At 40.1% G+C, this 13,333-nt stretch overlaps 1 protein-coding gene across 1 annotated transcript in view; it reads right to left on the bottom strand.

Moving 5' to 3' along the window:
- NCKAP5L (NCK associated protein 5 like) overlaps positions 1-13,333 on the bottom strand; it is a 67,569-nt gene that overhangs the window by 31,380 nt on the left and 22,856 nt on the right. Inside the window, exons 3-4 of the mRNA XM_044679723.1 lie at positions 11,912-12,062; positions 9,886-9,954 (exon numbers count right to left, since the gene is read on the bottom strand). Coding sequence (XP_044535658.1) covers positions 9,886-9,954; positions 11,912-12,028 — 186 coding nt within the window. The 5' untranslated portion in view covers positions 12,029-12,062. The remainder of the gene's footprint in view (positions 1-9,885; positions 9,955-11,911; positions 12,063-13,333) is intronic.

The raw sequence follows: 13,333 nt of genomic DNA, 5'->3' as shown, positions 1-13,333 counted from the left end.
CCCCCCCCACCCTTGGCCGATGCGCATTTCCACTAGTTTTGTCATGTGTCCTTGATCAAGACCAATTTCCAAATTGTTGGTAGTTGCATTGGTGTGGTAGTTTCGAGTCTACATCCCCAATCATGTCCACCCCGACCCATGCGTTCAAGCAGTTGTTTTTCTTATATGTTTCCTCTCCTGCAGTTCTTCCTCTGAATGTGGGTAAGATTCTTTACCATAAATCCCTCAGAATTGTCCTGGGTCATTGCACCGCTGCTGGTACAGAAGCCCATCACATTCAACTTTACCACAGTATATCAGTCTCTGTGTATAGAGTTCTTCTGGCTCTGCTCCTTTCGCTCTGCATCAGTTCCCGGAGGTCTCTCCAGTTCGCCTGGAACTTCTCCAGTTTATTATTCCTTTTAGCACAATAGTATTCCATCACCCGCATATACCACAGTTTGTTCAGCCATTCCCCAATTGAAGGACATACCCTCCTTTTCCAGTTTTTTTGCCACCACAAAAAGCACAGCTATAAATATTTTCGTACAAGTCTGTTTATCTATGATCTCTTTGGGGTACAAACCCAGCAATGTTATGGCTGGATCAAAGGGCAGGCATTCTTTTATAGCCCTTTGAGCGTGATTCCAAATTGCCAGCCAGAATGGCTGGATCAGTTCACAGCTCCACCAGCAATGCATTAATGTCCCAATTTTGCCACATCCCCTCCAACATTCATTACTCTCCCCTTCTTTCATTTTAGCCAATCTGCTAGGTGTGAGGTGATACCTCAGAGTTGTTTTGATTTGCATTTCTCTAATTATTAGAGATTTGGAACACTTGATCTACTTTTTTTAAGAATATTTTCCCATGGTTACATGATTCATGTTCTTTCCCTCTCCCCCAAACCTCTCCCTCCCTCCCTTTAGCCAACACACAATTCCACTGGGTTTTACATGTATCAAGACCTATTTCCATATTATTTAAGGTTGCACTAGGGTGATCATTTAGCATCTACATCCCCAATAATATCCCCATCAACTCATGTGTTCAAGCAGTTGTTTTTCTTCTGTGTTTCTACTCCTACAGTTCTTTTCTGGATGAGGATAGTGTTCTTTTACATAAGTCCCTCAGAATTATCCTGGGTCATTGCATTGCTGCTAGTAGAGAAGTCCATTATGTTCAATTGTGCCACAGTGTATCAGTCTCTGTGTACAATGTTCTTCTGGCTCTGCTCCTTTCACTCTGCATCAATTCCTGGAGGTCATTCCAGTTCACATGGAATTCCTCCAGTTCAGTATTCCTTTTAGCACAATAATATTCCATCACTAACAGATACCACAATTTGTTCAGCCATTCTCCAATTGAAGGGCATTCTCTCATTTTCCAATTTTTTTCCACCACAAAGAGTATGGCTATAAATATTTTTGTACAAGTCTTTTCCCTTATGATCTCTTTGGGATATAAAACCGAGCAGTAGTATGGTTGGATCAAAGGACAGACAGTATTGATCTACTTTTTAACCCAAATCAAGTGGCTTTGAGACTACTGCTTTATAATACAGTTCAAGATGCTCTAGATCTGTCTTAACAATGACTTAGGGACATTTTGAAAACCAAAGTCCCAAAACTTGCCACTTAAATTGCCAGGAGAAAAACCAAGGGACCCAGGGTTAGGGGCAGAGTACCTAGACATAGTACTGGTGTGTCTAGAAATAGAGGTGCTTATCGATCAGACACACGATTTCCAATTTGGCCGTTGCTCTCTCTGCTTCTTAAATCAAAGACTTGAAAATTAGATGTGGCTACTAAAGTGCTGGTCATAAACTTGGTGGATCAACTTAGGCTTCTAAGAAGAGAACCATCAGAGCTGGTAGGTGTAGGACCCTCAGAGATGCAAGACAGCAGGAGACAGAAGCAAAATATTTGTATATAAGCTTTACACGGATTGATTCTCATGAAGTATAGGGGTGGATGGTGAGGATGGACACAGGACAGTGGACGGGGATCCTGGGCTGAGCTAGGTTCTCAAGTTAGATAAAGTGGGGTGGGGATTTTATCTGAGTCCACTAGAACCAAGAACTGGGAGAAGAGGCACAAGAGAAGCTTAAACTGGGGATTTGGGTCAAGGATCAAGCCTAGGATCAATTTAAATTCAAGGAGGGAGGAAAAGGGCTCCTTGGGCCGTTAACTATTCAGGCAGGGCAAAAAGCCTAGAGTTTGTGTCTTTTTTTTTTTAAACCCTTATTTTGTTTTAGAATCAATACGGTGTATTGGTTCAAGGCAGAAAAGTGATAAGGGCTAGGCAATGGGGTTTAAGTGACTTGCCCAGGGTCACACAGCTAGTAATTGTCTGAGGACATATTTGAACCTAGGATCTCCAGTCTCTAGGCCTGTCTCTCAATCCACTGAGCCACTTAGCTGTCCAGAGGCCTAGAGTTTTTAAAGCCTTCAGGAAGACTTTTTCCTGTCTCTGGTCAGGGTGGCCATGGTATTCCTTACAAGAACTATTCTTCCTTTACTATTACAATAAGGAAAATTTTAGTAATTTTTATATTTAATAATGAGAAATCATTTTCCTAGATACTGCCAATCTTTTGTTCCTTCAAATTAAATTTTTAAAAATTATTTTGTCTGAAAGATCTCTTTGGTAGCTTAACTGATATAGCATTAAACCTGTAAATTAGTTTTAGTATTATCATTTTTATTAACTTTGTATAGCCCAGCATTAGAACTGAATATTTTTCCAGCAACATAAATTGGTTGTTCTTTATTCCCTTCTGGATTATTTTGTAATTGAACCTCTACAAACAATGAGTGTTCTTGGGTAGAAGGTCTCAAATATTTTAGGCATTTTGTAGTTATTTTGGATGAGACTTCCCTTTCTATCACTGCCTCCTCGACTGATTACTATACAGAAATACCATTGATGTGTATAGGTCTATTTTGTAGCCTGAAACTGCTAGTTATTATTTCGATGAGTTTTTTGCCAAATCTCTAGGCCTTCCATCAGTAAAAAGGGATGATTTTGTGTCTTCTTTACCTCTATGCCTTCAATTTGATTCTCTTGTCTTCCTACTATTGCTGGCACTTCTGGAACTCTATGAAATAGTAAAGAAAGGGGGCATCCTTTCTTCATTGCTTATGAGGAAAGTCCTCTTGTATAATGCTGCTTGCTAGAGGGATCCTGATCAGAAAAAAAAAAAAGGCCCCTCTGATGCCAATTCTAGGTAGGGTTCTGTAGCATAAAAGGTGGTGCTGCCACAAAAGCTTTTGCTCTATTCGTGGAGGTTTTTGTTTTTGTTTTTGGTATGAGCTATGTTGCATCCACAGAATGAGTCCAACCAGCTTGCTCATAAGGAACAATTCTTTTTGTGTGTGTGTGTTTGACAAATTGCAGTCTTTTAGGAAGGATAAAACCCTGCATCAATATCTATCAATGGTATTACTTTATACTCCTCTTTTTATGCTTTATTGTTCCCCAGTTTTTAAAGGAAGGACTAGCCTTGTTTTACCAAGCTGGCCAACTTTCTTAATCTGAGAATAACTTGGGTTTTATAAGTTTCTACTGTAACATTTGATGGAATTATTCTGTAAATCCATTTGGGCCTGGGCTAAGTTTTCTATTGCTATTGGAGTTTCTGAGCATGGGTTCTATTGGGGGGGGGGGCAGTTGGGTGGCTCAGTGTATTGAGAGCCAGGTCTAGAGACAGGAGGTCCTACCTAGCCCTTACATTTCTTCTGCCTTGGAAGCAATACTTGGTATTGTTTCTAAGACAGAAAGTAAGGGTTTAAAAACCAAACAAAATTTAAAAGTTCTAATTAGTGCTATTGATGTTTTTAAAAATAATGAATGCAGATCTTTTGGCATATAACTGTGTATAGTATATACTGATGATTTTTTTATTCATTCTCTGGTGTAATATCACTTTTGTGTGTATGTGTATGTTTTATAATGTGATTTATGTCTCCTTCTTCTTTTATTCAGGGTACCTACAAGTTTATCAATATTGTTAGCTTTTTTCAACCCATTTATTTCTCTTTCAATTTTCAAGATTTTCTTTTTTATTTGCTGGCTTTCTAATTCTTTAACTACATATTTAACTAATGAATTCTCTTTTGATATTTTGCTAATGCATCTTTTTGGGGAAATGCTGCATTGCACTAATTTTGGTATGTTGTCTCATCATTAACAAAGTGTTTTACAATTGTTTTTATTCTTTGATTCACTTGTTTAGGATTTCATTTAAATTTATTTTAGGAGGGCAGCTGAGTGGCTCAGTGGAGTGAGAGCCAGGCCTGGAGTCGGGAGGTCCTAGGTTCAAATCTAGCCTCAGATACTTCCTAGCTGTGTGACCCTGGGCAAGAAGACACTTAACCCCCATTGCCTACCCTTACCACTCTTCTGCCTTGGAACCAATACACAGTATTGATTCTAAGATGGAAGGTAAAGTTCTAAAAAAATAAATAAATTCATTTTAGATCTGTATCTTTTGCCTACACTATCTTATTATCTATTACATTATAGTCTATAAAGGATGTTTAGTATTTGCTTTTTTATATTATGTGTAATCTCTGTGTACTAAAACATGGTCTATTCTTATAAAGTAGCCATATGATATCTGACTTTTATTGGGCTGTTCAGTCCATTCTTGTGTAAAGTTATAAAACTTAAGTTCTCCTTCATTTGTTTATTTAGATTTCTTATAAATCCGTTTGCTCTTTTAGGGTGTTTTAAGTTTTGCTTCTGACACATACTGACTGTTGATCCAGGACAAATCATTTACTCCCCTAATAGTCTTGGTAACTCGAAGACTTGAAATTACAGAGAAGGTACCATATGAGTTCCCCATACCAATGAAATTGTAAGTCGAGTAGCTATTTTAACTTTGTCTTTAGTTATTAATTTTGATTAAATTGCTTTGATACAACCTAATTTCCACTACCTCCCTTACCTCACAAAACCCCTTCACTCCTATTTATCAAACTTTTCTCTAGTTTTTGGAGGTTTACTTATTCTTTCATTCTTCATCTATTCTTTTATACATCTTTTTTATATATCTTTTATCCAACTCTTTCCTTGGTTTCTCTATTCTTTCAGTTAAATGGTTATCTCAATATCTCCCCTCTAACTTTTTGTTTACTAGGTCCCTCTCCCCCCCATACCTATTTCTAAAAACCTTTGCTTTGTATTCTTCATTAATTCTCTTTCAGTCTAATCTGAAATTTTATTCTGTTCACCTGTGGACTTGATAAGGCAAGCAATCATTTTCCTCTAACTTTCATCTCCATGATCTCCTCTCTCTATTTATATATACTTCTATTCCACAATTTTCTCTCTCAAAATATACTGATTCATAGGATTCAGGCCCTGGTGCTTTGGTATGGCTCCTTCACTTTTCTCTGCATTTCAGTAATTTTGTGTTCCAAAGCTATTAATCTCTCTTATTCTTCCTCTGTATGTATCTCTCTCTCTCTCTCTCTCTCTCTCTCTCTCTCTCTCTCTCTCTCTCTCTCTCTCTCTCTCTCTCTCATGGTAGTGGGAGGAACTGGGTATTCTAAAACATGGTGGCCAATGAAGGGCTTGAGTTCACATCACAGCACAGAACCTCTGGCCTGCTCCAGGTAGCCCCTCCTTAGGCAGCCTACTCCCCATACTGCCTCCCTGGCTCATCTTATTTACTACATGAGTGTGGAGACCCAATTGGCTGTAGACCTAATTGCACCTCATAACTTTTAAATTCAAATGATCCATCTGTCTCAACATCCCTAGGAGGGACTACAGGTATGTACCAGCATCTGCCTGACACTCTTTCAACCCTTTAGAGAAACTGTCTACCAAGGATTCAATTTGTGCTAATTAAAAAAAATATATTTTTTGAGAGCTCTAAACTCTGACCCACCGTCATTCCTGATTTCTTTTTGATAGACTGCATCTCTTTGAAAAATTTGGAATCTCATGCATTTCGTGCATTCTTGGGGAGTCTACATCATTCCGTAGGCATTGGTCAGCTTTTTTTTTTTTTTGCTGGGGGAAGAGGGTGAGAGGAGAGATTTTGTTAGGAAAGCTTTTTATTCCCATTAAGCATTTAGTGTGCCTTCTTGCTTGTTTCATGATCCTTTCTGCTGATTTATCTGTTTGTGCTCTGGGTTTGGAGTTTTTCCCCCATATTGAGGTCTTTGATGTTTTAGCCTTTCCCCCTTATATTCCTTGATCCCTATTTTCCCAACTACATACTCTTTGTTGATGATATGTTCTCTGTTCTGGCCACAAAGATGCCATAGCCTCTTCCCTCCTGCCCTGGGGGATTTAGGTTTCACTGGCCTGGGTCCTTGCCCTAAATAACCCCAGGGAGGACAAGATTGTCCCTAAATAAGTTTGTCTCCTTTTCTTTAGATCTGGTGCAGTCATACATCCTGGCCCCTGCCCCAGTTCCTCTCTTGCCTCTCTACCACTTTTCCTTCTTTGTGAGGAAAAAATCAGAATCTATTGCTTTCTTGTGGGTAAGATGTTCCAAGTAGAGTCTGTAGTTTTATTGTCTACCTGTGGGGTGACACCAGAAAAAAGGTTCCCTGCCCTTCTTTCCCAGGTAGATGGACAATTCACTGTTGGAAGGTGGGGGTGGGGAGTTTTCAGGAATAGGTCAGTCATTTCTGATCCAAACATGTGGGCCATAAGTCCATAAGTTAGTCTATGTCCCTGTCAGGAATGTGGAGACCAGTGGGGGAGTGGTGCTAAGTGAACACTTTAGGGATGAAAAGTTTCCTTGATGGGACAGCTAGGTGAATTAGTGGATTGAAAGCCAAGCAGGGAGACAGAAAGTCCCGAGTTCAAATCTAGCCTCAGACACTTCCTGGCTGGGTGACCCTGGGCAAGTCACTTGGCTCCACTGCCTAGCCCTTACCACTTTTCTGCCTTGGAACCAATACTTAGAACTGAAAAAAAAATTTTTTTTTAACTTGAGATTCTTTTTTACTGTGATCAGAGCTGTTATAGAGTTTTAACTGCTCTTCTGTTTGTTGTTGTTGTTTTCCTTTTCTTTTCTTTTTTCAGAGCATTAACTAGGTCTGGAGAAAATATCTTCTTGGTCCTGGACCCTTAAGTTTCTTAATCTCATTTCTTTCTTTTTATTTAATTAAATCTTAATTGTTTTAATCAAAAGTTTACCTTCTTTCCCCTGCCTTCTTCTCTCTTTCCTCACCAAATAAGAAAGAAAAATAAAATGCTTATTATAGTTAAACAAAATAAATTCTGTCTTTGGCCATGTCCAAAAAATATATCTAAATTTCTCAGCCTTCACTTTGAAGCCATTTTCTGTCAGAAGGTTGAGTCCTTTGGAATTGTGGCTGGTCACTATGTTAATCAGTTTTAAAGTCTTTACAATATTGTCATTACTGTGTAAATTATTCTCCTGGTTCTGGGTTCTGTTCACTTTACTCTGTATCAGTTTGTACAAATCTTCCTTGATCTCTTAGTAAAACTGTCCCACACTCATCATTTTTTATAACATAACATAACAGTATTCCATTACATTTATATACCTTAACTTATTTAGATAGTCCCCATTTGATAGTCAACCCCTATGGCAAGCCAATAAGAGAATAGATAAAAATTTGAGACTCCTCTTTTGACCCCTTTTGTGATCCTTGTGATTTCTTCTTGAAAAGTACTATGGCCTTACTGAAAAGCTTTAAGTTCCTATCAAACCTGAATTTAAAGGGTTAACACTGTTAACACAGCAAGGAATGCTGCTGCCTGTTATAGCTAAGGCCAAGATACTCCACAACTTGGCTTTCTGATAAGAACCAAGTCAAAATTCAGCCTTGGCCTTGGTCTATTCTGAAGCCAATGGTTTGTGTTTTGATGTGACATAACTTGTAACTTCTGCGCATCTGCAAAGTTTCGGCGGGGTTCTTCTGTGTGAAATGAGTCTTGAAATATATATAATAAACTCCATGCTCCTGGAGCCAGAGCTGGAAGCATGAAGTAAAAGACATTTCCCTTGTCCTGTCCTTATTTCCTTATCAACTAAACTGTCATCAGATTATCAGAGATGATAAAGAGATCTCCACAAACCCCTTGGTTTTTAATTCTTTGCCACGACAAAAACAGGTACTATGTTTTTGTACATATGAGTTCTTTTCCTTTCTCCTATTTCTTTAGGGGCACAGACTTATAAACCAATGGTGCATTAATGTACATTAATGTACATTTGTAATTTTCTTGTCAACTTTGCCACTGTGATGGGTTTGAGGAAGAACCTCAGAATTGTTTTAATTTGCATTCCTGAAATTATTAGTGAGTGATTTACTATTATTTTAGAATATTTATTATTTAGAGCAATATGTCTATTTTGTTGATTGTTTGGATTTCTTCCCCTGAAAAATGTCCATTCATATCCTTCAAACACTTAACAATTGGGGAACGGATCTTATTTGTTTTCTTACATAATAAAGGGTCTTTAATCATTGTCAGAAAGATTGTAGTCTGGGCTCTCCCAGAGCACCATGCCCATAGTACTTGTGTTTTCCCAGAACATATCTTATTCTTAAAAAAACTTGAATTAGTTTTATGGCTTAGAAATCAGACCTTTGTTATAAACATTTTTCTTTCATCTATTTGCCTTTCTTCTAATCTAGCTGCTTTAGTTTTTTGTGCAAAAACTCCATAATCTTATGTAATCAAAATTGTTCATTTTGTCCTCTGTTATCCTCTCTATTTATATACAAAGATGTAACAGGCAATTTCTTACTTGCTTCTCTAATTTGCTTAACATTGCACTTTATGTATATACTGTGCACCCATTTAAGCTTATCCTCATCTATGATCTAAACTTAGTTCCTGGCTAGTCTACTTTCCAATTTTCCCAACAGTTTTTGTCAAACAGTGAGTTCTTGCCCCAGTAAGTTGGATCATTGAATTTATCAAACACAAAGCTACTATGGTCATTTGTTTCTATATATCGTGTACCTAATATGTTCCATTGGCCAAGTGAATCACATCATCAAAATGTTTTGATGATTACTGCTTTGTAGTATAAGTTTGAGATGTAGTACTGTTAGGCTCCCTTCTTTCCCACTTTTTTTATAATTTCCCTTAAGATTATAGATCTTCTGTTCCTCCAGATAAATTGTTTTATTTTTTCTAGCTCTATAAAATAGTCTTTTGTTATTAGGGAATGGCTGAACAAATTGTGGTATCCGTTGGTGATGGAATACTATTGTGCTAAAAGAAATAATGAACTGGAGGAATTCCATGTGAACTGGAAAGACCTCCAGGAATTGATGCAGAGTGAAAGGAGCAGAACCAGGAGAACCTTATATACAGAGATGGATACACTTCTCTACTAGCAGCAATGCAATGACCTAGGACATTTCTGAGGGACTTATGAGAAAGAACACTATCCACATCCAGAGAAAGAACTGTGGGAGCAGAAACACAGAAGAAAAACAACTGCTTGATCACATGGGTTGATGGACTCTAAATATAGACCCTAATGCAGACATTAATAATATGGAAATAGGTCTTGTTCAATGACACATGTAAAACCCAGTGGAATTGTGGGTTGGCTACAGGAGGGAAGTGGGAGGAGAGGAGAGAAAGAAGATGAATCATGTAACCATGGGAAAATGCTCTAAATTAATTAAATAAAATAAAAAAATAAAAGTAGGCTGTGTCGTCATTTTTATTATATTGGTTCAGTTTACCCATAAACAATGAGTATTTCTCAAATTATTTATATCTATATTCATATGTTTTGTAATTATAGTCACATAGTTCCTTGTGTGTGTCAACAGAATCCTTTAACCTTGTTTCAAAGCTAAGACCAAGGAACAAGAACTGACTCTAAGACTTGCTCCCCAATTCTCCCACCCACCCAGTGGATGTACAGCCTATGCCACTGACCTCATCCAGGCAGCGCTCATAGGTCTCTCGCTGGTTCTCATTGGCCTGGGCCAGAGCTGAATTCTCTGCCTATAGAGAAGGAAGGAAAGGACAGCAAATTTATGGATTTACACAGGCCCCTAACCTATTCCTACATTTTGTAGGAAGGGACATGCAGGGAATCCACCCACAAACCTACAGGGCCAGAGGTAGGCTTTAGGGAAAAAGGACAGGAACTGTGCCTTGTTCCAAATTCTACCCTCCTCAGCACTATGTGCACAGGGCTCTGGACTCCTCAGCATCACATGCACAGGGCTCTGAATCCCTTAGTATCACACAAGGCCTGGAGCCCTTTGCATGGGATGCTGAAGGGCTCTGATATGGTATCACATGAACAGGGCTCTAAGCCCCTCAGTATCAGGCACACGGGGCTCTGAGCCAAGTGGGTGATTTTAGGAAAATTTGTTTTCTATGACAGAACTATTTCTGTGACTCCAGGGAGGTCTATTTCTCTCTAAACACCAAGTTTTAGCTGAGTGGGGTATATTTAAGATTTTAGGTTAGAAGGATGTGCAGAAAAATGAAAAATCCCTCCTTTAAGGAGTTCTTGGAAGGGGGAGAAGGTAAGATGGGAAGAGCTCCTGTAGAGAGGGGGCTGGGCACTCAGCTCAGGGAACCCCTAGGCTTGGGGGGGACTCATTATTCCAGCCATGGAATAAAGGGAAGGGCAGCATCTGAGAGAACAGGCTTCTTTGCCACACATTCATTAATCGTGAGGCTGAGAATGAGACTGACTGCAGCACTCCCAACCTGGGAGCCACCAATCACCCTCCAAATGGCTGCAGAAGAACAAAAATGCCTCAGACCATACCAGAAGAAGGGGTGAAACTGTGCTCCGGCCCAGAACAACATGGAGAGACAGGAAGGAGGCGTCCTCTCACTGGCTGGAGAGAACACTAAACCAGTCTCAGGAGAACTTCAGACAGGTGGCAGGGGAGCCAATGCAACACAGAATGGGCAGCAGTAAGAGGAAGGGGACCCCACACAGGCCACCCACATCAGGGGCTGGAGCCACCTGGATCAGCAGTGGGAGGAGCTCAGCCCAACAAGGTCTGGCCTCAGCAGGATCGGGCAGAACCCAACTGAACAGGACAGCTGCAAACCTCCCCTAAGAAGGCCAACCTGGCTGCCTTGGCAAAGGGCTTGGTCTGGGACTGAGACAGCTGAAAACTGACCTCAGGCACAGGTCAAACGCGGGGATTCCCTCCACCCCAGGACCAGAGCTAAGCTTCGGCATACAGATAAAATCAAGGGAGAAAAGAATCCCCAAATGAACAAAAGACAAGAGAAAAAAACCAGATAGAAAAACATTTCGACAAGAGAGATGACCAAAATGCAAGCTCAGGAGAGGACAGCAATACAAAATGAAAACATGTGAAGCCTCAAAGGAAAATGTGAGTCACAGGATTAAAAGCAGAGATCCTTCCTTTAGACCCAATGGGCTAAAACACAGTGTAAAAGATCATAGGACCCCAGGCCTGAAAGACTATCTAGTCCAAACCCCCTCATTGTACAGATGGGGAAACAAACACAATGCGCACATGCACGTGCACACAGAGCTATTAAGTGATGAAGGTGGGATTTAAACTCAGGGCCTCTGGTCTCAAACCCAGCGTCTACACAGCCTGGTTTAGTGGAGGGTGGGGTGGGGATGGGACTAAGCATTTCTACAGCTCTTGTCATGTACCTAACACTGTGCTAAGGGTTTTTTACAAATATTTCATTTGATCCTCATCACCACCTTTCAAGGTAGCTGCTATTATTCTTCACATTTTACAGCAAAGGAAATGGAGGCAGATAGAGGTAAAGCGACTTGCCCAAGGTCACGGTTCGTGTAGGAGACTGAATTTGATTTCGGGGTGTCTTCCTGATTCCAGACGTGGCACCCCACCCACATCACAGCCAAATTCACTAGAGCAGAGATTCCAAAGGTCTCTTGCTCTCCCCCTGCTGGCTCCAGGTCTTCTCCCTAGCCCCACTCTCTTACCTCTAGTTCCCGAAGTCGATGCAAAAGCTCTTGGCAAGTCCCCAGCTCCATGGCACTGCTGCTTCCTGGCTTTGGGGCTCCAGGGTCCCCGGCCGGCTCCTCTACTGCCTGCGACATCAAGCTCTGGGAGCAACAACAACAACAGAAGGACCTGAACAGGTAACAAGGAAGGGAAGAGATCAGGCCACTCTAGGTTCCTTTCCTTACAGTCTGCATGTCACCTAAATATTTATTTAAACATAAAATTAGGGTTCATGTCTTCACACAGTCCTCCTCATCCAAGTCCAATATGGCACAGGGGCAAGGGGGATGGGGGAAGGAATGCTGTTCTGTGGGCAGAAGACCCGGGTTCTAATCCAGGCCCCCCTGATTTCTATTTGTGGAACTGAAGGCAAAACAGTTCTCCTCATGGGGTCTCTGTTTCTTCAGGGGTAAAACAAATGTAGGTCAGGGGGTCAGCAAACTATTTTCAAGGGTCAAAGAACTGTTTTTACATTTTAAAACAAGACTTTATTATATTTAAACATGTAAAAGCTGTTCTTAGCTTGCAAGCTTCAGGCTGTAGTTTGCTCACCCCTGACATAGATCCATGTTCTCCAACATTTTTGGATATTACCCTTTCAGGAGTAAAAAATTTTTGAGCACACACTCCTAATATGTGTATTATTTATTTATAAATTATATAACTATGCTAGTATACTAATATCTAATTGTATTAAAAACATACATGAAAATAAAAATTTTAAATTATAAAGAAGAAAATATTTTATTCTAGAGTCAAGAGGGACCCACTGGAGTTTAATGGTTAGAACCATGATTTGTAGTGGTGTGGAAGACAGACTGGGAAGGGGTGAGATTTGTGGCTGGGGCCAATGAAGAGGATCTTGTGATAATTCAGGAGAGAGGGAAGGTGGGCCTGAAAAGGGGGGGCGGGCAGTGTAATCAGTGAGGAAAAGAATTTAGGCCTACCATGGAGGTAGAAATGATGAGACTGTGAGATTGACTGTCTATGGAGGATGAAGGAGAATAAGGGGTACCTCCAAAGCTTTCATAGATGGAAGGACAGTAGTGTCCTGCAGAGACAAGAGATATGTCACTATGTTTTGTTGTTGTTTGGTTACATCCAACTCTTCATAACCCCATTTGGCGTTTTCTTGGAAAAGATGCTGGAGTGGTTTGCTATTTCCTTCTCCAGGTAATTTTACAGATGCGGAAATGGGGGTTTGTGTGACTTGCACAGAGCCACACAGTTTATGAAGTGTCTGAAGTCAGATTTAAACTTAGGAAGAGGAGTCTTCATGATTCTAGGCCTATCTCCTGTATCTACTGGGCCACCTCACTGCCCATCTGTTTATGCTTGGAAATTAAAACCTCTTACTATTATTGTAAAAATAATTTTGACCTAAGTAAATCCCCTGGAAG

This window comes from Gracilinanus agilis, chromosome 5 (assembly GCF_016433145.1).
Source record: "Gracilinanus agilis isolate LMUSP501 chromosome 5, AgileGrace, whole genome shotgun sequence".
Taxonomy (NCBI): domain Eukaryota; kingdom Metazoa; phylum Chordata; class Mammalia; order Didelphimorphia; family Didelphidae; genus Gracilinanus; species Gracilinanus agilis.
The sequence above is the reverse complement of the archived record's forward strand: the minus strand, read 5'-3'. Positions and strand labels throughout refer to the sequence as shown.